Source organism: Triturus cristatus, chromosome 4_2, assembly GCF_964204655.1.
Source record: "Triturus cristatus chromosome 4_2, aTriCri1.1, whole genome shotgun sequence".
NCBI classification, from domain to species: Eukaryota; Metazoa; Chordata; class Amphibia; order Caudata; family Salamandridae; genus Triturus; species Triturus cristatus.
The window spans coordinates 645,227,931-645,255,925 of NC_140586.1; the positions used below are offsets into that span (position 1 = coordinate 645,227,931).

Genomic DNA, 27,995 nt, shown 5'->3' on the forward strand with positions numbered 1-27,995 from the left:
GCCCGCCCAGGTTTGAGCGACCTGGGGGGCGGGGGGGATCCAAGCCGGCGGCTGTCGGCAGAGTTAAGGGGAGTACGGTGGGGCGCAAGACGGCCCCTTACCGCCGTCAAGAAGCAGTAGGGCGGTCCGCGGCGGCCATCCCTCCAGCGCGGGAACGGGCAGTGGCAGCGGGGGGGAAGGGGTCACGCATGTCTGGTGAACTGAATGGCAAGGGTGTGAAGAGAGCGGCGAGAGAGGTGTTGTGGGTGCCTGGCGGTGTGGAGGCAGATGTGGAGTTGGATTATGAGGCAGAAAGTGATGAGCTGGAGGACGGGGAGGTGCGGGATGACTGTGACGAGACGGGCGCTGGCAAGGACAACAGAGAGGTTGGTGTGTTACAGGTCCCCCGGAGATCGGCGGACAAGGAGACGGTAGAGACGCGGCGGGCGACCCCCTCCGGAGGACGGCTCAGCGAGCGACAGCCGACTTTGACAGGTGAGCGGGTTTGGTGGTCGGTGTGGGACGGGGGTCCCAATGGGGGAAGAAAGAAGGCTTGTAGGTCGGTTGGGGTGGGAGACGGCTCTGTGCGGGAGGTGGTGGGGGCTCCCAAGGGTGGGCTCCCGAGTGAGGACAAAGCGGTTGGAGGCAAGGCGGTGGCGTCGGCGGGGGTGCAGACAGAGAAGGATGGGGGTAAGGAGGAGGCGTCGGGGAGTAAGCTCCCCAAAAAACTGCCCTACATGGGCCTGGCTATGCCGTTGGGGTCGCACTTGTCCGACAAAATAAAGGGGAAGATCTGGAAGCATGAGTACGTGGACGTATTTAAATTACTGCATAGGGAGGTGCAGGCCAAAGAGGGCTCCAAGGAGGAAGAGTGGGAGCTGACTAGGCGGCCGCGGGTGCCGGTGAATATGGAGAATTGGACCTCTGCCTTTCTCATTTACGCGAGTATCTATTGCGAGAAACATCCCGATAGGGCAATCGCATTGCTGAAATACATGGATATCATCAGGAAGGGTCAGATGCAGTTTGGGGGTTTCGCGTGGTTGAGTTACGATGAGGAGTTCAGGGCGCGGGTCAGTGCGAACCCCGAGAAGCATTGGGGTGAGGTGGACCAGGAATTGTGGATGCAATGGATGGCGTCTACGCATTCATCCGCATCAACTCACACGGCGAGTGGTTTGCCGGTCTCGTATCGGTCTTTTCAGTCGCGTCCCGCCCATACTGGGGCGGGGGGGACCACAGCACCCACAGGTGGGGCCGGACAGTCTAGCAAGCCCGGCACTTACAATACCGGGGCCTGTTGGAGTTACAATAGGGGGTATTGTTCCAGGTACCCGTGCAAGTTCAAGCACGAGTGCTCTAAGTGCGGGGGGAAGCACCCCCTTACGCAATGCCTTACACTCACCACTCCTTCCGAACAATGGCGGAATGCCAAGGGGAAGGGGCAGACTGGACAGAAGGGCCCCTACACCGGTTAGGGTGGAGGAGATGGCCCCGTGGCTCTCCCTTTACCCGGACAGGGAGGCCGCCTTAAAGATTCAGTGGGGCTTTACGGATGGTTTTCGGGTCGGGTATCAAGGTCCCAGATCACGGAGATGGGCCGACAACCTCAAGTCAGCGAAGGAATTCCCGGGGGTGGTGGCGGCTAAACTCTTGAAGGAGGTGGAGGAAGGGAGGATTGCGGGCCCCTTTTATGACTGGCCGATGGAGGATTTGATCGTTTCTCCACTGGGGGTGGTGCCCAAAAAGGAGGAGGGTGAGTTTCGGATGATTCATCACCTATCGTGGCCAGAGGGGCAGTCAGTGAACGACTTCATCGCGGAGGAGGATTCCCGGGTGCTGTATGCGTCGGTGGACGATGCGATCCGCCTTGTGCGGGTGTGTGGGCCGGGGGCGGAATTGGCAAAATGTGACGTGAAGTCGGCTTTCCGCTTGCTGCCTATACACCCGGCGGATTTTGCGCTCCTCGGGATGCAGTTCGGGGTGGCCATCTTCGTGGACAAAGTCTTGCCCATGGGGTGTGCGATTTCTTGCGCCTTGTTCGAGATGTTTAGCACCTTCCTGCAGTGGGCCTTCACGCAGCGAACTGGGCACCGGGATGTCACGCACTATCTGGATGATTTCCTCTTTCTGGGGAAGGCAGGTTCGGGGGACTGTGGCAGGGCTCTGTCAGGGTTCCAGGAGTTGGCGGAGGGATTTGGGGTTCCGTTGGCGCCCGAAAAGACGAGTGGGCCGGCTTGCGTTCTGACATTCTTGGGCATTGAGCTGGATTCCATACAATGGACAGCGAGGCTCCCGGCCGCGAAGGTAGAGGAAATTCAGGAGTGCCTCCAGTGGGCGATTGGTGAGAAACGGATTGCGCTGCGGGCGGTCCAGAGGCTGCTGGGGTTCTTGAACTTTGCGTGCCGGGTAGTCAGGGCGGGGCGGACGTTCTGCCGACGGCTCGGCATGGCCATGTCGGGGGCAGTGCTTCCACACCACAGGGTCAGGATCTCCATGGGAGTGAGGGCGGATCTGCGGACGTGGTTGCTGTTCTTGATGGATTTCAATGGGGTCTCATTGGACTTTGTGGAGGAAAACACGGTTTGACAAATCCAAATATACTCGGATGCAGCTGGGGCGGATGGCTTTGGCATTTTCTGGGACGGGAGGTGGTGTGCAGAGACCTGGCCGGAACACTGGAGGAAGCAGGGGAGGAGCATTGCCTTTTTGGAATTCTTTCCTTTGTTGGTGGCACTGGAAGTGTGGGGTTCTGAGTTTCAAAACAGGGCGGTGTTGTTCCATGTGGACAACATGACGGTGGTCGAGTTGGTCAACCGGCAGAGGGCAAGGGACCTGAGGGTGTTGCGCTTGTTGAGGAGTTTCATGCTGAAGTGTTTGCGGCTGAATGTGACTTTTCGAGCCAAGCATGTGCCAGGGGCGAATAATGACATTGCGGATGCTTTGTCTCGTTCGCAGTGGCAGCGATTCCGGCGACTGGCACCTGGAGCGGATCTGTGCAAGACGGGGCTGCCGGATGGCATTTGGGCCCTAGGGGAGTGAGGGTGGTTGACCTAGTGGAAAATTCTGTTGCTGTTACCACCAGGCGGACCTACAGACGGGCGTGGGCAGAGTTTGTCGCCTTTATGGGTTGGAGCGAGGTTTCTGAGGCTGGGGGACAGGTGGGGGTGGAGCGTGGAGTGTTACAGTTTGTGCTGCACTGTATGGATAAGGGGTTGTCGGCGGCAACCATTTCAGGAAAGCTGGCAGGGGTGTCCTTTTATTGCTGTCTGTTTTTTGGTTTTGACCCTACGAAAGGTGTGATTGTTAGTAGGGTGTTGCGGGGTTGGGGTAGGGAGCGGGTTGGGGGCTCTGTGCCGCGGGAGGCCATAACGTTTGAGGTGTTGGTTCGGTTGGTTGCGGCGTTGCCGCTCTGTTGCTATGATGAGTTTGAGGTTCGGGTTTTTCGCTTGTGCATGGTCTGGATGTTTTTTGGGGCATTCCGGGTGTCTGAGTTGCTGGGCACGCGGGCTGGGGAGGGGCGGAGGTATGAGGACGTCAGATTGGATGCGGGGCGCCTGGGGATTTGGCTCGGTCGGTCGAAGACAGACCAGTTGGGCCGGGGTAAGTGGGTTTGGCTGAATGAGAATCAGGGAGGGGGTGTGTGCCCGGTGGCTGAGTGGCAGGCTTTTGTGAGGGTGCGGCAGCTTGGGGTAGGGGAAATATTTTGTCACATGTCTGGGGCACGAGTGACGGCTGGCCAGTTGTTGGCGGTGTTGCGCATGGCGTTGGTGCGTGTGGGTTTGGAGCCGGCGGGTTTTGGAACTCACTCCTTCCGGATTGGGGCGGCGACAGCGGCTGCTCGGCTGGGGTGGTCCTGGGATAGGATCCGACAGATTGGGAGGTGGAGGTCAAGGTGTTGTGAGCGTTACGTGCGAAAGTGACAGGGCGGGGTGCTGGGTGTGGGGGGTTGGACGGAGCGGGGTTTGGCATTCTTGGTACATCTCTAACCTCTGTTTCTCTCTTAGGTTGCGTGGGAGGCCCTGGGGCCAAGACGGTCACATGGATCGTGGGGCATTCTTTTGTGCACTGGGCGTCGAAATATGCGGAGCAACAGGTGTACGGCCGTAACCTGGGACTCAGAGGACAACTTCACGAAGTGCACTGGTGGGGTAAAGGGGGAATGCGATGGGGGGCACTACTGCCCTGGCTCGCGAAGATGGTCCCACAGAAGGGTTGCCCGGATCTGTTGATTATACACTTGGGGGAAAATGACTTGGTTCGGCTGTCGGGTTTGGCGCTCTTACAGCTGATGCAGAGAGACTTGGAGGTACTTAAGCACAGACTGGCGGGGGCTTGCATTGCATGGACGGAGTTTGTTCCGAGGAGGATCTGGAGGGGAGCTGTCAAGCATGGGGCAATTGAGAAAGCGCGTCGAAAATTGAACAGAGCAATGCGCGTTTTTTGGGGGGAGAAGGACATCAAGGTGATCAGTCACCCGGGACTACGACTGGAGGAACCACTGCTATTTAGGGAGGACGGGGTGCATCTGTCCCGATTGGGGAACGCCTATTATATGATGGAAATGAGGGATGTGGTCAGCAAGCTCTGGAATGAGGCAATCTGGTGTCGCAGGGATGTGTGAGGGGTCCTGGCCTAGGGGGTGGGGCAGGTACCCGCCCTACAGGGGGCTACCTGGTTGGCGGTACTTTGGAGGGGTGGGGGGAGTCATTAGCGGGCACACCCATCCCTCGGGGGGGGAAGAGTGAACGAGGTGGGGGTATTGGAGGCGTGAGTGAAATGGCCGAGGAGAGCCGGGAGGATGCAAGGAGGTTTGTGGAATGGTGAGGAACGGAAGGGGCATGGAGTGGTACAAAAGGGGAGTGTGGAGTGGGTGAAAGGAGTGAAGGATGGTAGAGTGTTGGGGGAAAGTTTATTCATATAATGTTTTGGTATTGTTAATGTTGTGCAGCCTGGTCCTAATAAATGGCCTTTTACGCTAAAGACACGGTGTGGTCTGTTTATTGCGCGATGCCGGGCCCCGGGGGAAGCAGAGTCGCAGACTAGTCTTCCCCCGGGGTCATTCGCGCGAGGGTAGGACCAGGTAGGGTCAAGGGGTGGAGTTAGGGGGTGGGTATATGAGCGCAGGGGAGGAAGGCGACTTCCTCTTCCTGCGCTCGGCACCATCGGGAGGGTTTAGAAAAGGCCACCCACCCGCCCTGCAGTTGAGGGTTGGGTTTACAGGGTTGGCTACAGCGTGCCAGTTTAGGACAGGCTGCGGGGTGGCGGTACTTTGGAGGGGTGGGGGGAGTCATTAGCGGGCACACCCATCCCTCGGGGGGGAAGAGTGAACGAGGTGGGGGTATTGGAGGCGTGAGTGAAATGGCCGAGGAGAGCCGGGAGGATGCAAGGAGGTTTGTGGAATGGTGAGGAACGGAAGGGGCATGGAGTGGTACAAAAGGGGAGTGTGGAGTGGGTGAAAGGAGTGAAGGATGGTAGAGTGTTGGGGGAAAGTTTATTCATATAATGTTTTGGTATTGTTAATGTTGTGCAGCCTGGTCCTAATAAATGGCCTTTTACGCTAAAGACATGGTGTGGTCTGTTTATTGCGCGATGGAACAGGACTCGGTCAGCGCCGTCTGCATGAACGCACATGGCGTGTTGACACGCTTACTAGTTGGTCAGTAACTTCCTGTGATCCCCTAGCATTGGTCCGTCCTCTACTTCTCTAGGTTGAATTGTGCAGTTTCTGGTGAAAAGGAACTCCTCACATGGGCCTGGGGGAGGCCAAGGTTAAACAGGTACTCTAAAGATTGAGGGGCTTATTTATGAGAGCCCTTCGTCACTTTCGCACCACGTAAAACCATACATGTGTGACGCAGGGTTCTCATGAAGATTTATAAAGCTATGCAAAGCCACCCTGCACTCTGCAGCACACACAGGAAGAGGAAAATGCCTTGTATGATTATTTGTGAGCAGGAAGGTGTCCCTTCCTGCACAAAAATAATCCAGACTGCAACTGAGGCACCCGTTCACCATGGTGCTAGGCTACCAAAATGGCACCAGCACAGACAGAAAGGACCGGAATGCACTGTAATGCTTAAAAATGGTGCATTCCTGCCCTTTGGCGTGGGGCAGTGCAGGAAGGTGCCTTGCTGCGCTGCCCTACACCAAAATGCAATAAATGAGTAGCTGCACTTCTATATTTCCATTTGAAGCAGTGGGAGTAGATATTCAGACCTTGGACTTCACGGCCATGGCAAGGTCTTAGGAAGTGCACTTACTATTAACTGAAGTCCAACAGGACTACAACTTATAGAAAGCCCAGGGTTATTATATGAAAACCGTAGATTGAGGGCTACGTCCTTAGTGACATGGATCCATCTGGTAACTTTACCATTCCACCTTAGGTGGCGATAGTGAGGCAGCAGCAATTTAGAGTGATAGAGGGACTAATCTAGTCCTGCCTCACCTGTTTCATGGCAAAAGTTAGCCATAAATGGAGTGCATTGTATCACACAGTCCGGGCCCTGGTGCCACTGCACCTGCTGAAATTAACTATGGTGGCATGTGTGTAGTGGTGTAACAGGCAGGCAGGCCCGAGTATCTGCTCCTGATGAGGCCGGCATCTCAGGACTGGATGCACTATACACAGGGCCATCTGTCAGTGAGCAAACGGCTAAGAGGCAGGCTGTGCTATCAGTAAATTAAATGTATACAGCGTGCTCAATAAGTGAGTCACGGATATTTCATGCACTTAGCTGAAAGGACATATTTCATTCATGCATCGGTTACAGCCTGTCACACTTAATTGGAGTAGATATCAATGAATTGCATCAAAATAATCCTACCCCGCTATCATATTTTGGGGCAAAAAGATGATTCTTCTATGATTATGTGACTCATTTAAGAACAAATATTCTTCAATGATTTCATGTCAGTGTGCTGCTGAATTTTCTATCTAAGGGGCGGCCAGCACAGAAGGGTTAGTGAATTTCGCTCTCTGGCGTTAATTAAATCAATGCAAAAAGTGCCACAAATCATACATGTCTATGGCCGAATTTGATTAAAACTTCCATAAGGTTATGATGCTGTCATAAATAAAGAGGCTGGAAGACATGCATGTCAAATACGGTTTGCCTGCTCAATCAGTGTAGACTTGCTTGCAACTTTATAAAGGGGCTTTTCTTTTGGAAAGTGTAATACCGTTTCACAAAATACAAACATTTCCTGCACATAATGCATATCTCTTCTGAAAGGTGCATGTGCCTGAAGACAAAGAACCCGTTTTAAATGTTGGCGGGTGGAGTACAGTCCGTCAGGGTAGCAGATATTTATATCATATTTAATAAATACTTGCAGCTGATGTATGGAGGCTAATTTTGTAAACTCTCCACTGAATGGCTAAAATAAATGATGACTGTAGTAAAAACAGGAACCAAAAGATTTGCGATCTACAGGTTTTAGCTTATCAGGTTATGGAACTTAATAGTCCATTCCAGTTAAAGATAATGATGGCTATTCACAAAGATACCTTACACTTGTGAGTAATTTACATGTGTAGTTTACTCTTACACTTTTTAGTAGATTTACTACTTTGGACTATTCACCAAACACAAGTGTAAAGTTACTCAAAATTGTAGACTTACACATCTCCACCCCATGAAAAAAGTGGTTGAGTCAAATTTAGGATTGTAAGTTACTATTACCAAAAAGAAGCAAAGCAGTAGTAAGTCACTACACACGGCCAGCCACTGATACATCAACTCCCTCCCACTGAAAATAAAACCCCTGAGGAAATAATGTTAAAATAAATGAAGTTATTTCAAATTGTTACAAATATAAATAAATATAAAATAATTTTAAAATACCTAAAAGCAAATCATATTTATAATGTATTCATAAAATATTCTAACACATTTTTTTGAATTTATAAATCAATGCAACAATAATGTTTATTAAAATATAACTAAACACATTTGACCTAATCCTGTATACCATGATGAATGCATCATTAACTTTAGGTGGGAATTTATTTTTTAATGCAGACTTCAGAAAATCAAAAATCATTTTATTTAGTATATTTAAATTAATTAAAATGTTAATTCAAAATTAGGGTAATAGTACTGTAGTAAATAAAATTGTATCCAACATATAAAATAAGTACACAAAATTAATTTACACTAATATGTAATGATCGTTTGAAGACGGTATTCTTGGCCAAGGGAGATCTTTACTTGGCATTTATTGACCAGAGTGATGCTTTTAACCTTGTGCCTAAAAGTAAGTTGTGAAAGGTGCTCCGGTTGGTGGGGACCCCTCCAAACCTTCTGCACTTGATTCAACTGCTTAATGAATGAATTTTTGCCAGGGTGAGATGTGGCACAAAGGGAGAACTAACCAATGCCTTTCCCATAAATCAAGGGGTATGCCAGGTTGTGTACTCGCCTTAACCCTCTTCCTTTTATATATAAAAAACTGTATCGCCTATTTATATAATTGTGCCAACGATTCCCCTACCGTGGCAGTTGAAAAAATACCGGCACTGCTTTTTGAGGATGATACGATGTTATTGTCCAAAACTAGAAGTGGTCTATAAAATTGGATTTACAGCTTTAACCAGTTCTGAAGAAATGTTGGTCTCGAAATTAATATGGCCAAGAACAAATATATGATTTGCCTCATGAGAGGCAGAGCAAAAGGGGTCATCAAGGTGGGATTGGAAACCTTGGATAGAGTCCGAGAGTTTGACTACCTGGGTATTAGCTGAGGCGATACTGGATGCTGGGACCCCCATATCTCAAAGACCACTTTATTTGCAAAGCATTGAACCGGAGCTATACATAGATTTGCCAAAAGTATAGATTGGCCCCCTGTACCTTGAGCATTTAAAAATTATAAGGCCCCAGCCATGGCTCCACCGTATATAGGGTGGAATTTTGGGGCCATTGCAGCATCAGTACCCTGACTGTAGCAGAATATAATTTTCTTAGGGTCCTTCTGGGGTTAGGGAAGAGCACACAATTGGTCCCATTTCGAATGGACCTGGGAACTGATGAGATTTTAATGCAGATACCTCTAAAACCATTATTGCTTTGGGTTCGTATTTGGAGTACTCACGAATCATGCAATCTTGAGGATGGCCTGCATGATGTCATTTTGGCCAATGGGGTGGGAAAAGTCAGATGGGTGGGGTGGCTTAAAAAAGCCTGGAACGAGCAGGGGCTAGGGAAGTTTTCGAGAGAGCTCTAGTCCATTTGTCGAGGTGATGCTCCCAAAATCAAAAAATGGCCCAGGAGAAAGTCATTGGTAGTAGGGATCACTCAGGCATTTTCGGTATCTCAACACAGGCCTTCCTTCTTTATAAATATGAAACCAAGGCTGAGGAAATTCTGGATTTTATTCGCTAAGTACGTGCTTGATCTCTGTATTTTCAATTTACGTTTGGGATTCTCCCATTAGCAGCCGTCACCATCAACTGGTGAAAGCTGAAGTAGGGATTGGATCATTGTTTTTGTTGTAAAAATATGCAAGAAAGTGATGAGCCCTTGTTGTTGTTTATCCCCTCTATGTCAAACCCAGAAACAAATGGATTGTTCCCTTGTACAGATCCTTGAGCTTAAAAGCTTGAGGTGAAGCTTATAGAATATGTAAAAGTGACAACTCTTCAATTAAAGGTGTGGCCATTTCCAAATTTTTACACATAGCTTGGTCAATCAGATCTAAAGTATTAGGCCCTGCATAAAAATCCATAATCTGGATGATTTTTGCATGGCCTCGATTTTTTGCCGATTCTATTTGTTGATGAAACATCGTATGTGAATTTATAACTATTTATTGTTGTATTAAATTGTTTTTATTTATTTCTATAACTGTTTCAAATTTGTACCAATGTGTTCTTGATGATGAGACTGATCTTTCCAACAATCAATAAATGACGAATATGTAGCAACACATTACCATTGTGAGACCTCCACACCGACTGTACAGTCAGTGAAGAGTTTCACAACATCAGATATGTTTTGAATGATCTTGTTATGAATTAAAATTAGGAAGGCATCAGGCTAAGATGGTCTGTGGGCAGTGGTGCATTTAATCCTGATTGAATGAGGGAACCCTTCTTATAGTACATTTCTAACTACCTATTACATTTTCAGTCATTCCCACCTTCATAGCAAAATGCAAACATCACAGTTATTTTGAAGCTTGGCAAGAACTCAACAGTGTGCCATTTCTAATGATCTATACCCCTTTTCAATCAACTCTCAGTTTTCAGCATTCGAGTGAATTGGATAGATATGGTCATATTCAGGTTTGTACACATAGTTGAAAAGGGTTTTATCTTCACCAGCTATTTAAAGAAAAAAAATCACATTTGATGAGCTTTGATTGATCACACTTTAAAGGGGTCTGCTGAACCATTGAAAATGAAAAAAACGTTTAATCAAGAATGTTGTCCTCTGTGTATGTCACCCAAGGCCAGCTTTAGTACTGGTGGCACCCTGTGCGACAATGTTTGTTGGCACCCCCAAATGACCACATCTACCATGGATTCCCTCACTACCACCATTTAACAGTGCTCCTCAAGTCTCTATAACCACTCTCTCTCAGACTGATTTAGTTTTATAGTGCCACTCATACCAGTGTAGGGTGTCAGAGCACTTTAAATCACATTGGTACAGAGACAATCATACATGTGTAAATCAGTTTGTAGGAAATGTTACATCACACAGAGAACTACAAGGAATAGGAGTCACATGTCATCTATACTGTTAGGCAGTATAGTTTAAGAGTGCTTGGTCTGGAAAAGCACAAATTCAGAATTTAAAACATAACATCTTTGTTAGGGATTCTCTTTAATAATAAGAATTGATTTCTACTCAAATGAACCCTTTTTACAAATTTAGGATAAACAAAGACAGGGCAAAAAGACATGTAGCTCTAATATATATCTTGGAGTTTGCATGGAGCTCTTTGATGACAGTTAAAAGCTCTTTATGCTATATTAGGATTATAACTTATAAAGTGCAGGTACCTAAAGGATCCCTGGGACACAAGCAGTAACCCACTGACCTATTTACATTATATGCACTTTGTCATATGCATGGTACACATTCTTTGCAACAGGCATATTAATTCACTGCACTACCTTACAATGAGTTTAAACTTCTACTAGACAAACCTCCGATCTCTCTCCAGGACAGACATTAATCACTGGAGTGAGCTTGACGTTTTTATTGATGACTGAAAATTGCTGGAAGCAACAAATGCTGCAGCAGGTGCTTTTAAAACAAAAAATACTTGCAAACAGGGCGCCCTCACCCCAAGTCAGCACCCGGTGCATTGGCACCATTCCCACCGCCCTAGAGCCGGCCCTGATGTCACCATTAAACACTCATTCAAGTGGGGGGCGTGACCAGGCCGAGCACCAAGAAGGCCGCTCAACTGTGAACCACCAGAGCAGCCAGCATATAAATGCAGCCTCGCGTCAATCCATCAGCTTCCTTGCGGCGGTGACTGCGGCTGGAGATGCCATTTGGTCTACGGCACAACACGGGCTGCTCATAGGTCAGTTAAAACCTGCAAGCAAGATGCTGCGGCCTGCACTGCTTGAGGCCTGACATGGTACTTGGAGGCACCGCGACGTCAGGGGTCGCGGGCGAGCCTGAGGGTGGAGTCAAGTGCGGTCCGGGCTGCAGCGCTGCTAAAATTGAAACCGGATGCACCTAGTTGACAACGGGCTTGCATGGAGTGGAGAGCTCCTCACTGAGGCCGAAGCACATGCCCTACGTTGTATAGTTTTACCAGATAAGGGCTGAGGTGGTGAGTGCCCGTTTTCAGCTACAGCGCTACTTCCCCCTTTGCTCTGGCCGTTACTCATGCTCCTCCTGAGCCGAAGGGCGTCATGTGATAGTGCTGCATTACATGACGGGCATTGAGGTCCTTGCACTCTGCAAGTGTAGGGGGCCCCTCTCTCCATTTGATGTGATATGCGGGGACTGCTGGAGTCGTGTGCTTGGGGCTAGGTGGATGGCTATATGCTTATGACTACCTGGCAGTTTACTGCTTCCAGACAAAGCACTGCTGCTTTCTTCACCTCGCTGTGCTTTCTCAATTGGTTCTTCCAGCGAGCTGAAGTGGGCCAGTAACTCTTTCTTTCAAAGAGTTTGAAGACTTGGGGGCTAGTGACTACCGAGGGTGCCATATTGTCACGTGCTTTCATCCCTTCTCCTATGTTACAGTGCCTTTTCGTCACATGATGGGGTCAGCGTCCCCAAACAGCGCCAGCTCTTGTTTGACTCCAAAACCCCTCACCGCGATGAGACTGATGAACCACCTGGGGTAGGGTCCCTCCCTTTAGATGGGGCTGCGGCAATAGTGGCAGAACAGCTAGCTGGCTTTAAATCTATAGATGCAGAACTAAACACATTGACAGCCCAGTTGGAGGACATGCATGGCCATATTGAACAACATGGGACCCGCACTGATGCCGCTGAGCAGTGAATATCGGATCGAGAGGATGCTCAGCCTGCCACCATCAGGAGAATTGAACGAGTAAAAAGTCTCCTTAAGGTGGTTGCCTCCAAGGCGGAAGATTTGGAGGTGCTGTCACACCGGAATAATATTTCTATAGCCGGCATGGCGGAATCCACGAACAGTGGCCCAGTGAATGCCTATGCAAAGCGGCTCCTTGTGGATCTTTTTGGCAGGGAGGCTTTTTCCTCGACCTTCGCAGTGGAGCGAGCCCACAGTTCACTTAACCCGAAGGGGCACCTGGCACACCTCCTCAATTAATAATCACTAAGCTCCTCAACTACCATGACCGGCACACAGCTCTTCAACTAGCCCGCGACAAGGTGACCATCCAACATCATGTAATGACACTCACCTTCTTCTCGGACTTCAGTCCTATGGTCCAGGAGGCACGCCGTAAATTTATAGACATTAAACATACACTCCAGAAAGCAAATATACACTATGCAACGCAGTACCCGGTGCAACTTCGCATCCATATAAATGGTAAATCCCAAGTTTTTGATTCACCAGCAGAGACCACCAGTTTTTGGAAACAGCATCAGGCGGGATCTGCTCCCTGTACAAATGACGGAGTGGTCATATCCTCTCAATCGGAACCGGCAGACTCTTGAGGATCCTCTTAAACTGTTGCCCCCATGCTGTGTGCCCGGTCCCCCTGCTGTCCTTTGCCGGCCTGGTGTTGGGCTCCCGGGCTGCAGTGCGCTGGACCTTTGGGTGTGCACCCTACTAGCACCATACTTCTATTGGCTGACCTAGGTTTTATCAAGACATATAGAACTTTTTTGGTGGTCTCCAAAGGGTGTTGCTTCCACCCCAGGAGTTCTCATACAGTTTGAATTAGTAGTTTCTTAATCGGGATAATGAAGGGATTCACCGGATATTGGTTGTTTATTATCCGATGTGGGTGGGAGATTTGGAACTTGGGGTTATTTAGCGTTGTTTATTCTGATGTTAAATTTCTACAGGGCATTAATTAAGCTGCTGACCATGCATATGCATATCCTATGCATCGCTGCACATCCACACATCTCTTAACATTTAAATGACCCCACCAGTTGAAGGATCTGGGACACTGCCGTTGAAATGTATTACATGGAATGTCAGAGGGTTCTCCAATCCACGAAAAGGGTGACAGGTCCTATCTTACCTTGCCAGGTACTTTGTCAGGTGGTGTTTTTACATGACACTCATTATGCTCCACATTCTACTAATCGCTTTGCATCACAGTGGGGAGATAACCGTTTTTTTGCTAGTTATAGTACCTTCTCTAGGGGGGTATGTATCCTGATTCACAAATCAATTTCTTTCAGGGTGGGAGAAGTAGTTGCTGATCGCGATGGTCAATACCCCTTAGTGGCTGGAGAGATGTGGACTGAGACCCTCCTACTTGTTAATGTGTATGCCCCAAATGTTGACTCATCTGAATTTTTTCCAAGCATATCTGCACACATATCTCAGCTATCAGTAGACACTTTATTAATGGGAGGCAATTTTAATCTTAAACTTGACCCGTTGTCAGACACAACCGGTACTGGACAAATTACTAAGCCTCATTCAGTGCGGACACTCACCTCTCTATTGCAGACCTTCCTCTTTGCAGATGCTTGGTGAACCCGAAATCCCACCAAAAGGGAATATTCCTTTTACTCAACTCCTCACGGATCCTGGTCCCGCATAGACCCTTTGTGTCTTTCTCCTAAGCTTATGCTAGCTGTTAACGTAATTGAACACTTCCCGCACACACTATCAGACCACTCACAAGTATTTCCAACCCTCTGCATCCCCATTGACGTGCACCTTCATGCTACCTGGCACTTCCCCGCTGAGGCACTACATGACTAAGTGTTTCACAGCGAGGTCAGAGATGCCACAGTAGAATATTTCCAATGAAATACCGGCACCGTGGAATGTCAGGCTACCCTTCGGGAAGCTTTTAAAGTGTACATTAGAGGAATCTGCATCACCAAACAGGTGGGAGTACTGCGTTCCATTCACCGGGAACTTGAGACTATTGAGGGAACGCTACTAGAGATTGATGCGAGGACTCAAACCGGTGACTCCCCCCTTCGAAACGTCGATGTGCAAGTCTCCTCACAGAGTTTTGAGATTTTGCAGCTCGCGAGGTGAATTATCTTGGTAAATACGCCCGGGCTTGGGTATATGGTGAGGGCGAGAGGTCCGGTTGGGTGCAGGCTAGATTGCTCAGCCACCAATATTAATCCTCCTTTATCAGACTCTTTGAATTAGATGGTGGTGGGATGCTCACGTGCAGGGAAAACATTACATCTGCTTTTCTCTCCTATTACACCCACTTATATACCTCGCGGTCACCCCCTGTGGGTGGCGCCCTCACCGACTACCTACTGAGGTGGCTATGGTTTGGCTCGATCACTGCTGATGAAATCTTGCAGGTCATTGACGACTTAGGAGGTGCCCGTGCCCCTGGCCCTGATGGATTTAGCGGCGTATTCTATAAAACCTACAAAGCCCTATTGATTTCCCATTAGATGGATGTATATGCAGCATTCGTAGAGGTAAGATCCCTCCCCCTACAATGCAAGAGGTTGTAATGACAGTTTTGCTTAAGTCCGATAAGCCTCCTCACTGTTGTGCTTCCTAGAGTCCGTTGTCCCTGTTGACCCAGGATTATAACATTTTAGTTAAAGTGCCTTTCCTTTCCATACTGGTAGACTAGATAATGTGCCCATTCCAAACTGGTTTTATCTCAAATCAATCCAAGTTGGCTAATCTCCATGCAGTGTTTGCGGTTCTTAACCAAATCAATCCTGAACTTTCTGCCGCAGCAATATTGTTAGACGCAGAAAAGCATTTGACTCGCTGGAATGGTCCCTTCTGCACACCACATTACTTAAATTAGGAGTCCTTATGGGCTTCTCCGATCTTATCCGACTCCTGTACGCATGCCCACTGGCCCAGCTTTGAGTAAATTGCGACCTAACCAATCAATTTGCACTATTGCGCCGCACCAGGCAAGGGTGCCCTCTACTCCCCCTCTTGTTTATCATTGCCATGGAGCCCTTGTGCAGCATCTGCAGGAGCCACATCTACAGTGTGGGTTGAGATTCCATCATGGCCCACTGCTAGCTTCGTTCTATGCTGATGATGTGATGTTAATTGTTCGAGACACCGAAAATAATCTTTCGCCCTTGCTCTGTGTCATTTGGTATATGACATGCTCCACCCTTTTCATATTCAACACACTACCCCATTCCGAAGACTACTTTTAATATTTACTACAGGCGTTCAGTGATTTGCAGTCCTTTTCCTGAAAATCAGCCACACCATCAGAGGCAACAAATCGTCCTCGGGATGTGACTTTGTCAGTAATTATTTTTCCAATTGCTCCTTAGGCCTATTGATTGGCTGCACACACACAGCAGCGCCAGAGGCCTATTGATTGGCTGCACACACACCACAGCGCCAGAGGCCTATTGATTGGTTGCACACACACAACAGCGCCATAGCAGGTATGGCTTTCTGAGTTTTGGCTGAGTCGGGGGATCACAAAGCAGCATAGCTACTGACACAGTCCAATCCATGAGTTAACCTTATGAACACATCTACTATTGACATCTCTTGTGATCTGCGGGGCATTAGCTGGAGTCCCTGTAAGGACAAAGCAACCTTTCATCTCAGTGCAGTTTAGTTTGATATCCATAACACGCTATTTATAATACTAAGTAATGGCAAAACATGGTCTGAACTGCTATACAAAAGTATTCCACATACCTTGTCCGAAAGATGCCACTGTATAATGTACCAGCATGACTACTTGAATCTAAATTGATCTGTGGTCTATAAGATTTTATCACTAGATGTAAATGAATATGATAGGTCAGACTCTTACTATTTTAGGTGTTGACATTTCTCAGAACTTTATAGGAATGCCAAATTGTTTTTCTAAATGATTACTGTGATTAGAACTCAATTTATGAAATTACAGGTGGAGACAGGTGGGGAAAGTTATGACTATCAAATGTCCTGATGTTAGGGTGTGTGCTATTGGCAGGAAACCACTGCATAAGAGACAATTTTGGTTGGCAATAAATGTTGGTAACTTTGGAGGTAAACATAACATAATGAAATAAAGTATATCAAATAAATATGAAAACGAAGGGCATTCCAGTATGATATTGGAAATTAGTTTGAAATTAAAGTTTTAACGAAATGAATGCGGCTGAAAAGAGTTTTAATCAAATTATTGCAAACCTCTGAACAAATGCAATAACATATTCAATTGCTAATGGCTAAACCAATAAATACTGTGTAGAGGGCTAATGGTTTTCTAGTGCCTGATAAATAGTTATTTACTAGGACAAACTATGCTTTTAAAATAAATTAAAATATGCTCGAAAAACTGCATTTAAAAAGACATCAATAAAAGGTATGGGAAAATCAGACAGGTATTTCTAGTTTTTTAACTATGCATACTGGGGCACTGCCTTTCAGTGCCCATTATAAGTGTCTTAACTCCTAAAACATGGTTAAAATGGCTAGTCTATAAACTGGAACATCCCACTTCCCATTAGGGCCATAGTACGTTGCAAGAAAACACACAGAAGGCATGGGAAAGTCTGTGGACTGCAATACATTTACCCTTGTAGCCTGAGTACTGCAGCTTTTAAATCAATAGACACAACTGTCAAATAACATTGAAAAAATCCCCCCCTAATAAGGCATTGTAGCCCACAGAGTAGGATGTCAAGTATTTAAAAGTGATACATGCAAGAATTTAGCATTGCATGTATCTACAGTGACCAGCCCCTAAAAACACTTTTCACTGTGAAGTCTAGATAAAATAATATTTCTGCTACCTTTGTTTGCCAAGACAGCCGAATGATTCAAGCACTATCTTTATCAAACCTCCAATTCACTGATGAAGTTGGATGTTTAATAAATATTTAAGAAAAGTAACTTTAAAAAAATAATGCTCCTTCTTGGTTTGCCCCTCTGTAGGATTTTAAGCTCCCAAAAAAATTGACTAAATCTGAAGATAGAAATCTTGACCAGGCAAAGGTATGAAAAGTATCCATCCAATGAGAGAGGTCTTTGGCAGCTGGGAAATTAGTATTTTCCCGCTCAGAGCCTTTTCTGCTAAAACCAAATGCTTCAGTGGAATCTCATTCAAAGGCAATCTGACTTTGAGAGAACGTTGTTGGATACAGCCTGCAGACTTGCACCACTGGAGGATTGCCATTTCCATTTCCCAAACTAAGGGCCTGATTACGAGTTTGGTAGTCCACAGGACTGGTGGCGGTGCGGTGGGGGTCGGGGAACACCGCACTAGTGATCCGACCTCTGTATTATGAGCACATTGGTTGGACTATGAGACGACCACAGCAGCTGCCAGGGATCCGTGATCCCTGATGCTGGCGCAGCAGTCTTGAGGACACAATATGCTTGGCGGTGCCGCTGTGGCACCTCCAAGCATATTACAAGTTTCCTCACTGCAACCCTAACCATGGCGGTGAGACTTTATTGGAAAAGGTGGCAGTGAGGAAACAAGAGGGGCCCTACATGGCCACCAGGTGCCTCAGGCCCATGAGATGCATGCAGGGGGGTGCATGTTGTGCCCCCTGTGTGCAGGCTTCCCCTTTCCTGCACAGCATGGAAGTTCCCATAATGGAGCCTTTTTAAAAGGCACTGGGTGAGAAAGCCAAAGTACCACCTGCTCATAATCTGACTGGCGGCCGGCGGTCGAGTTGGGAGGTGGTGAAGCGTGCCAACCGGCCTCTGAACAGCCAAATTTGTAATCAGGCTCCAACTCAGAAGCTAAAATCTTTGACCAGTACAACTCTCTTTGGGTACCTGACCTCCACTCCATCACGTTCAGCCTAAAATCACACCTCGGTCACAGTCAGCCACGTACATTGACTTTTGATTGGGACTTTACCTTTTCTTGCCACTGTTTGACCCAAAACTTTAAACATTCATATTTCCTATGCCCCTTGTTGGATTTTAGTTATGTTGGTATGATTTGTCTTATTTGGTTATTCTCTGTTATTGGTTGTGCGTGTGGTTTCTTTTTTTATTGTGGTACGATTTGGCTTTTTAAATATTTTCAAATTGCTAAATATTATACACCCTTTACTTTACGTTAAGCCTGTCTGGTCTGTGTCATAGTTACAAGGGATTGAGCCCAGCTTTATTTATTAAACTTGTGTGTAGGACCTGACAGGATTTCAGAAATATTACTTGGGAAAGGCTCACATCGCCTCCAACTAAAAGCCCTTTTTTCTTACAGAAGTTTTCTTATATTTCTTTACAGAAGCTATTGTAAACATGTGTGAGATAATGGGCCAAAACAATATTGATGCACATTTCACTAGAATAGTAAACACTAAAACTGCCAAAGGATAAAAAAAAAAAAGAAAAGTTTAAATGTGCCTGTTGGAAATGGCCCTTTCTAGTGTGCTTTCCCTCAACTTTTCGCTTTTCTCCTTCCCAGTTTTCCAATGATCTAAGTGCTAGCCTTAGGAAGTTAGGCGCATTTGACACTGCCACTCAGTGCCAAAGCATTGTGCTTCTCATATACATACTGTGATTGGTGTATACATGACTGACTGATTCAAGTTAGCTGCAAGTCCCTTGTCTAGGGGTAAGGTATATACCCAGGGCATGTAATTTCAAATGTACCTCAGTGGGCCTGCAGCACTGTTTGAGCCATCCACAGTGGTAGTTCATCGACTGTGCCACAGGTTTGGCCTGGTGGGGCCTGTGTGCATGGGTTACTCGGCTTGACATTTAAAAAGCTAGGTGCCAAGGTTCTGCATCTCTGTTGCTATATCGGAGTTCTCCCTGGTGACAGGGTGCAGTGTCAGGAAGAGGTAGGGCATGTGTGTGCAGGGTTATATGCAAGGGTTGTGAATGGCACCGGTTGGTGTGTTCGGTACGATGGAGCCTGCTTTTCACAATGGATTAGCATGCAGGTACATCGGAAAGGCTATTGAGCAGGATTTCCTACGGGCAGAATAGTAACAGTATACTGTTTGGTATCGATGAGTTTGCAATGGCGAATCCTCTCCAGTAGGGCAAGTGGATTCAATATTAAGTGTGTGGAAATGTCACTTTGAGAAAGTGGATATTTCAATGCCAGAGCTCTGTATTCCTGTCGGCCTGTCTTACTCTCCACTTAACATCTGGGTGCTGGGGGTAGAGCTACATATGTGCATTCCTGATAGAAGGCCATAAACTGTGTGCTCAAGGGAAACAGCAGACTTCTGACTCTGAGGTCCAACTCTGGGACAGTTACGTGGGGGTTGAATTGGCACCTGCATTCTGAGGAGCAATGTCTTGTCCCCACTAAAGATAGTGATCTAACCTCCCGGGGTAGGATGGCAGACAGGACAAAATTTAAAGAGGGCCTGTGCTTTTCAAAGGGGGTCTTTTGAAATGATTGCCTCTTCAAAGGCCATCATGGGTATAACTACTGGGGGCCCTACCTCAGAAGTTAGAGACACTTTTGGAATAGGAATCATTAGGACAGGAGGGACTGCAACTGGATTGTCCATAGACTTGTGTTGGCCTGAAGCTCGTCGTGCTCCAGGAACAAGACTATAATTTGGTGGATTCTGCCTGGATGTTGCTGGCATGCAGCTAGTGCCAACTGTCATGACCTGGGGCCCAGGTCCCCCAGCACACTCCAAGGGCCGGTTTCCTGGCCTCCTATCCAAGAGATCCCAGCGTCAAAAAGCATCTCTGCATTTCCACAAGATCATAAGGACTGCACAGAGGTGTGGTGGAAACAGATGGAAGTTGGGACAAGGACTGCCCTGACATACACTGCCATCACACTGTATAGAGGAGTGTGCTCGTAAAGATCAGCAGCCCACCTGAGGTAGTGGGAAGTGAGGAGTTCAAGGAGTGTTGAGGAAAATTGCAGAGTCCGAGGGACCCGTGTTTGCAACCAGGGGTCCTGTGCTAGCTTGCACTTCGGAGCGTTTGGTATCTGAGGGGTGTTGTAGCACCTGAGCAAGGAGCTGGAACTGTCTTCGCCCCCGATCGGGAGGACAACAGTGCCTGACATCACGGACTTTGTCCAAGGTTGCTGGCTCCCTCTTTTTGGATCCACCCCACAAGGTACGTTATTGTGGAGAACATCGTGATGGGGCCCAAGGGGTTCCGTTCTGCCTAGTGGGCACCTCAAGGTGATTTTTGGGGCCTTGTGGTCATCTACAGCTGGCTGTCTGGAGCTATGGCAGCTCGCACCTCCACCTGAAAGGAACATTTCTCCAGACTTGAAAGAGTGCCAGCTTCCTAGATCACAACCTTTTGTCTATGGGGGGATATCGATCACGCACTCAGGCAGGTGCCGTTGGGCGCCTGGGGGTCTAATCCAGATGGACAAAACTAGGTAACTGTTTCTTTCTGCTGTAGATGGTTCCGACATTCTAATCAATGTGTCAGCAGCAGGGCAACATGTATCGTTAGCTGGGGTAGTTGAGTGACTGGAGGGTCTGGGTCACGAGGTGTAGTCAAAGACCTGTGATTTCTTGACCATTGCAAATGTTGGGTAGGCGATATTGGGAATGTCATGTTTGTGTGATTACCTCTGAATAAGGCATTTATGGTTATGCTTTTCTGTTGCTACTGGGAATGTTTGGCACTTGCATATAACTGTGAAGTATATATTCAATGTGCAGATCATTTTTATTTCTATGTATTTATCGTGTTGATTTCAATGTGTGTGTGTAATACAAAGACCAGTGTTTTATACATACAGTGTGGAGTATTTTTGTAGCATACGCAGTGTTTTGAAAGGGTGGTGTTGTGCCAATCCTTTACACATTGACCCTGAGGATAAGCCTAACTGTTCTGTGCCAAAGCAACCCAAGGGTGAGCACAGGTTATTGGACACGTGTATCACACTCATCCTATCTAGGACGGGGATTCTGACTGGCTTTGATGCATCCCTGCCAGCCATAAACTGTGGGGGTCTAATAGTGACCCATACAATTGAATGCAATATGAAATAACGCTTCTCAATATCCAATTGCTACTCTAACCACTAATGTATATATTCAGTGTGAACTTTGTTCAGCAGCTTTCCTTAAAGAAGCTTCCATTAAACTATGACACAGTTGATATGATCAAAACCTTTATTCATACAAATTGTAAAGATAAACATTCTTTCCTAAACAAATCTTGAAACATATGTATTTGTCAGTCTATTACGTTATCATCAATACCATGCAGATAAAAGCCTCATAATACTGAAATGAATTGTAGAACTACATATCACTCATAAAGGTAGTATGCATAACAAAATGTTAGTCAATCCAATGTGGAACAAGGTATCATCACCTTTAATAAACACTAAAAAATTTGCATATGAACCTTGGAAATTTGTCCTAATGAATATTAGAAATTAGTGTGCAAATGGGGACATTAGGATAATGTTTCACCAAACACATGATCCAGATGCATTTTAAGACAAAGACAAGTTAAAAAAAAAGTGGTTTAAAGAGTGAAAACCTTGAGGAGGAAAAAAGGGTCTCTTTACTGTAATAGGAAGCATGTTTGACCATCCTTCTCTGTCTTGAATAATTCCATAAGGTGGTACTTTGTGTACTGGTATCCAACAGGAGTTTATGTGGTCTTGCTAAGGCAATAAGCATTAGGTCACTGAGCTACTGTTTCTTCCTTATATTACAAGTATGATCATAAAACCTTAAAATTAAATTTTGATCCTCTGTTCACCCAGAAGAAAAATGTATCATTGCACGGGTACCATCCTGAACATTATATTTGCTAAGTAGGAAGTTTGGCATATAAGGAGCACATAAAAAGGAAGTCGGTAATAACTAATTTTTTCAAATCTGATCATACATAGGAATTGACTGTTTGAAATTGGGTTTCTGATTGGCAGAGATATGCACCCTGTCCAAGCAGAAACCACAATTTTAGTTAGGATAAGTCAGATATACACACCATAAATTAACCTGTGCTCACCCTCTGGTAGCTTGGCACAGAGCAGGCAGGCCTAACTTAAAAGGGAATGTGTAAAGTACTTGTGCAACACTTCAAACAGTAACACAGTAAAAACCCCACAAAAACACTCCACACCAGTGTAGAAAATATTTAATATTTCTATGAACAAAACGAGACCAAAATTACAAAAATCATCCAATAAGTATAACCAGAGTTTACAAATTCTTAAAGAATAAATGAAAATATAGTTCTTAAAAGCTTAAAGCGCCAGCCGGGGCTATCTGGTTGCGCTTGACTGGGGTAAATCCAAAAGTACAGGTCAACTCCGATGGCACGCAGATCAGATACAGGGACCAGCATTGGCCATCTGAAAACTACCTGGGGTGTGTCATTGACAGATTCAAGATTCAAGAAGCAAAGGGTGATCCGTCGAGGCGCTGGATCAAAGGCGATGCGTCGTTGTCAAGCAGTGCAAATCAGAGATGTGTCATTATCAAGCTGCAGTATGTAGGAGGCACTCTGCGATCCATGCAGCAGCAGCAATGCTTCTATGTCGAGGGATTTGTGCTACTTCCAATCGGTACAACATCATCAATGCATTGATTTTCAACAGTGGCAGCACTATAAACCCACTTCTAAGCCAGGGCAAGACTTGCAACAGGCAAAGTCCTGGTGCTGTTGCAGGTGGATGAGAAGTCTTTGATGTCCCTGAGAATAAGAACAGAGGGGAAACTAACATGCCCTTGGAGTCACTCTGGGTTTAAGTGAAATGAATCCAGTTATTCCTCAGCAGGGCAGAGGGTAGTGTGAAGCACAGCACAGCACAGCAGAAAAGCAGGTCTTCCAGAGCAACAGTGCATCAGAGTGGCAGGCCTTATAGCACCAAAGCAGTCCTTCCTCCTGTCAGAGGTTCTTGACATGTCTGGTTTGATAGGGTGAGAGACCCTGTACCTTTACCCAGTTGTGCAATCTAAGTGGAGTTGACTTCAAAGAGGGACTTTGATGTGCACACAGGTCTTCTCTCTAAGCCCTGACTCCAAACTCACTAAAGGGGGGTATGCAGCCCTTTTTTGTGGGGACAGCACACAGCCTATACAGATGTAAGTGTCAGCTTCTCCCTTCCATCCTGCACAGGTTTGCCCATCAGGATATGGATGGCAATTCAGTTACACCCAAGCTTTAAAGGGTAGTGATATAATTAATCTTTACCAGTAAAGATGTTTTATCATTACCATTCCAATTATATGAAACATGATAAACCTACTCCTTCCCACTCAGGAATTATAGCTTATAAGTGTAATAAGGAATTCCCAATGTTAACCTATGAGAAGGGTAGACCTCACAGCAGGGAAAAATGAATTTGGGTGTTTTTCACAACCAGGACATGACATTTTTAAAGTATATGTCCTACCTTTTTATTACACAGCACCCTGCCCTCTGGGCTACCTAGAACCTACCTTAGGGGTGACTTGTAATAAAAGGGGAGTTTAAGGCTTGGCAAGGGTTTTAAATGCCAAGTTGACATGGCAGTGTAAACTGCACACACAGTATCTGCAGTGGCAGGCCTGAGCCATGTTAAAGTGCTACTTATGTGGGTGGTACAATCAGTGCTGCTGCCCACTAGTAGCATTTAATTTTACAGGCCCTGGGCACATGTAGTGCACTCTGCTAGGGACTTATAGATAAATTAAAAATGCCAAATGTGGATAAGTCAATCAAACCATGTTTTAGAGGAGAAGCACATGCACTTTAGCACTGGTTGGCAGTGGTAAAGTGCTAAGAGTCCTAAGGCCAACAAATTCAGCAAAATTTGAGGCAAGCAGGCAAAAAGGTTTGGGGGAAGACCCCCCTAAGGTTATCAGGTCTAACACTGACTAATTCGCTCTCTCTGACCTCATCCCCAGTCTTAACCTAAAAGACCCACAAATCATGTTGTTAAATGTGAATAGAATATCCCAAGTGTCCTTGTACTGGTTTGTCTAAAAAATACATCTACTACAAGATCCAAACTGTGTGTACTGGGCTGGTCTTGCATATTGCCTTGGGTGTAATTCCTAGCATGCATCCAATGTTTGATTCTCTTTGTGTCTCCATCATTGGCAATTTAGGGTGGTCCCAATTATTTTCAAGTCCTATTTTGTAACACGTATCTTTGATGTTTGCTAGCAAGGGCCATATGTACTATGAGTCAGTTCACAAAAAGTAGTAACAAATTGTGCACCAACGTTTTGCAAACAGACTCTGAGTTTGTGAAGCAACCTAGGTAGGTCAATTCACAAAATTGCCTTTCACAGGTGATCGCAGACTGACTTGTCTAAGGAAGATTAATTAGGTCGCAATTTGCAACCCCCAGAGATGGTTGCCTGCAAACATTCAGCAAACCACATCTCTTTGATTGCATTCCCTTTTTATAAGCAGTTGTGATCCTAAAACAAAGATTTGTTTTCCATTTGGGAAAACATCAGTAGGAGCAAGGTGTGGTCGCCTGGATTAGTACCTACTGCCCGAGGCTTCCAACACAATTCCCATAGAGGAAGGCATACCTCCTTTGAGGTGTCAGTAACTGTTCACGGAATTGTGACCAGAATTGGAGACACAAATTTATTTATTTATTGCATATGGAATCACAATTTGCAAGGAACACCCCTTTTATGTTCCTTCCAGATTGCGATTCAGTATGTGTCACAAAACTTATTTTAGGGGTTGGACAAATGATTCCTACTTGTAAAAGGGGTTTTGTGCATTATAAAAAACTTTTTGTGGTCTCCCACCCAATGATTTTGGGAACTGCAGGGTTTGGAATCACAAAATCCTTGTGTACATCTTCTTATCGCCAAAAAGCTTACCTGCTTTTTGGAGAAGTTTGCTATTGACACGGTTGCTGAATATGTTCGCATACTAATATAAAACAAGAAAGGCCTAATTGCTGCAACTTCTACTAGGCCTAGAGGGATCCTTCATGACTGGCCCAGTCACAAGTTGTAAGAATACCACATCTAATATTACTAATACAAGGTAGTATTACTATACCTGTATCAGGTGATTACAAGTTGTTAGACCCTAAACGGTGAACAGAATAGAAAATGTGGTAATTCTACACTATAACCCTCATGTTTGTTTTGTTTCGGCCCAGTCTGTAGGGGTGACTTGACAGTGCAGCTGTCACCAGACCTAATTTGATCAACAGAAAGATTTCACTTGGGCAGAAGTTGTATGCTTCAGTTTAAAACGACTGTTAGTACAGCACTTTTTGTCCAGTGGGAAAGCTTATACTCAATGCAGTAGGACTGAGTTGGTTATTGTGACAATCTACTGATCAAGGCTATAGTACTGATCTGTTTCTTATTGTTGGGATGAGTGTTAAATGGGTAAATGGGTATATACCCCTGGGTAACTCTACCCTGAGTTCCTGACTGCACATGAAACCAGTATCCTGACTTTTTCTGTGGCTCAAGTGTCATGCTATACTAGCTTTTGTGCAGAAGTCTAGGCCTGCCTTTGGTAAAGCAAGGTACAACATTTGATTTGCAACCTGGAGGGGTGCACCAAAGGCACCCTAGGAGTGAGCACTTGACTAATCCCCATGCTTTGGGAGCATCAAAATTATGGAGGTTGCAATGTACTCTGTTTCGTGAGTCAATAGTATAAACTTCTCTTTCTCTAAGTTAAGGAAAAACAAACCTACTAGCTCCTCTTGTGCAAAGTTAGGCTGGTATGTTAAACCCAGAACCTTGCACTGGAATTCCATGTGCATATTGAGAGTGTGTATGTGCATTATTGGTTTGGTGAAACTCTGGGCAGTAGGACCAGTGGAATCCATTTTTGGATGCTTCTGATTAGGCATGGCACAAGATTCCGCAGACAGTGGAAGTGTATTGTATGCATTCTTGTGTCTGGAGGGTGGAGATCAAGACACTGAAGTGAGGAGCATGGAGATAGGGCTACCTTTAGAAAATTCAGTGAGGACCTTGTTAGCAGAACGCTGATGATGAGCTCTTCTTCTGCACTGCCAATTGGTAGGTTGAGGAAATGAGAGGCGGGACTGCAGTTTCTGTTGCTCAAGGTGAGGAAGTTTCTAGACTGGAACTGCCATTTTTGCTGGTTATGATTCAGGACGGTTAGTGACAGTCAGGTGCAGAGATCTCTCTGAGCCTGGATACCTCTGGAGTGATAATTTGCACTGTACAAATCCTGCTAACATAATGTAACATAACATAACCATACCATAACATAACATAACATAATATAAAAACATTACATAACATAACATCTCACACTCCATCGTGTCCTTGTTTAGGATTATCCTCCTAGGAACCAGCCCCATTGATACCTGCTGTGGCAGCCACAATATTGCACAAATGCTCTTTCTGAGGAGCATCCAGAAAATGACAAAAAACCAATGCACTTTTTTCCTTTTATGGGTTCTACATGAACAGAGCGTTCCGCAGAGTACTCAAAGCACTACTGTGTGACCAGGGCTAGTGTCTGCATGACAGTCAGTTTCTTAGAGTTGAAGGGACATCATCTGAAGTCTGTATTTTCTGATGGAGGAGCCAAAGGTCTGCCAAGTGTGTAGAAGCCTGACTGCCTATTGAGAAAGAGAAGGAGAATGTCCAAAGAGAGTCTCCTGGAGGTAAACTCCAATGTGATACCAGAGTGAGAACACCCTGAAAAAAATGACATTCCTAGAAAGCAAAACTGTAAAGGGGCCCCCATATCTTTGAGTGCTTCCTGTATCAAGTGCAACAAAACTTTGCATGTACGAGCACTACTGTGTTATCTGACAGCGTAGCTGCTGATGACACCAGAAAAAAGGAGCAGCAATGCTGCTGAAGTGCTAGCTTAATCAGCCTAGGAGGTCACGACTTCTGAAGAGAAATCACTGCTGAGGAAATCAGCTCAGAGGCCACTTCTGCGGTGCCTGGGTACCCTTGTGCAGTTGGCCTGGAGGGCCGCAACTGCCAAAGATATTGTGATTCTGCTCAGGACCTGCTGCACTGACCCCCATCCAGTGATTTGTGGTTGAAGGGAGGTTGCCACTATGCCCCCTCAGTAAGAAGCTGCTGTTGCAAATGGTTGTAAGCAACATTCCCAGACAACTGGAAGCGTGCCAAAATCAACCCCCCTGCTAAAGAAGCCCTCTGCAGACCTGACGGACCTCAAGAACTTCAAGCCCACCTCGCTACTTCTTTTCGCAGTCAGATCATCGAAAAGGCTGTCAACACACAGCTAACCTACTTCATCTTGGACACCTCCCAATGTGGATACCACAGCAACCACAGCACTGAGACTGGCCTACTCGCCGTCCCAGATGACATTTGCACCCTCCTTGACTGTTTGTCATCCTGCTGGACCTACCAGCAGCCTTCAACACCGTCTGACACTGCACACTATCCACCAGACTCCACGACGTGGGCATCCATGGAAAGGCTGGATACGATCATGATGAAAGTCGTCACAAACCGGATGACAAACAGCTGCCTGAAACTCAACTCAGAGAAACCTGAACTCATCATCCTCCGCTCCACCCCCTCCGCATGAGATGATAC

General features: G+C 46.3%; 2 protein-coding genes across 2 annotated transcripts in view; one reads left to right on the plus strand and one right to left on the minus strand.

Annotated features, from left to right (window-relative positions):
* LEPR (leptin receptor) overlaps positions 1-27,995 on the minus strand; it is a 943,611-nt gene that overhangs the window by 636,570 nt on the left and 279,046 nt on the right. The window lies entirely within an intron of this gene.
* LOC146834807 (uncharacterized) lies at positions 19-27,987 on the plus strand. The gene is made up of 3 exons (XM_085600220.1): positions 19-474; positions 3,987-4,555; positions 27,553-27,987. Exons 1-3 carry the CDS (start codon positions 189-191, stop codon positions 27,985-27,987), a joined length of 1,290 nt encoding a protein of 429 aa, XP_085456346.1. The 5' UTR covers positions 19-188.

Excerpts from the sequence above, each read along its gene's own strand:
- LOC146834807 (XM_085600220.1), top strand. The coding sequence starts at position 189 with ATGTCTGGTGAACTGAATGGCAAGGGTGTGAAGAGAGCGGCGAGAGAG. Across the intron at positions 475-3,986 it reads GCGACAGCCGACTTTGACAG|GTTGCGTGGGAGGCCCTGGG; the intron begins GTGAGCGGGTTT and ends TTTCTCTCTTAG. Across the intron at positions 4,556-27,552 it reads TGATGGAAATGAGGGATGTG|CGTGCCAAAATCAACCCCCC; the intron begins GTCAGCAAGCTC and ends GACAACTGGAAG.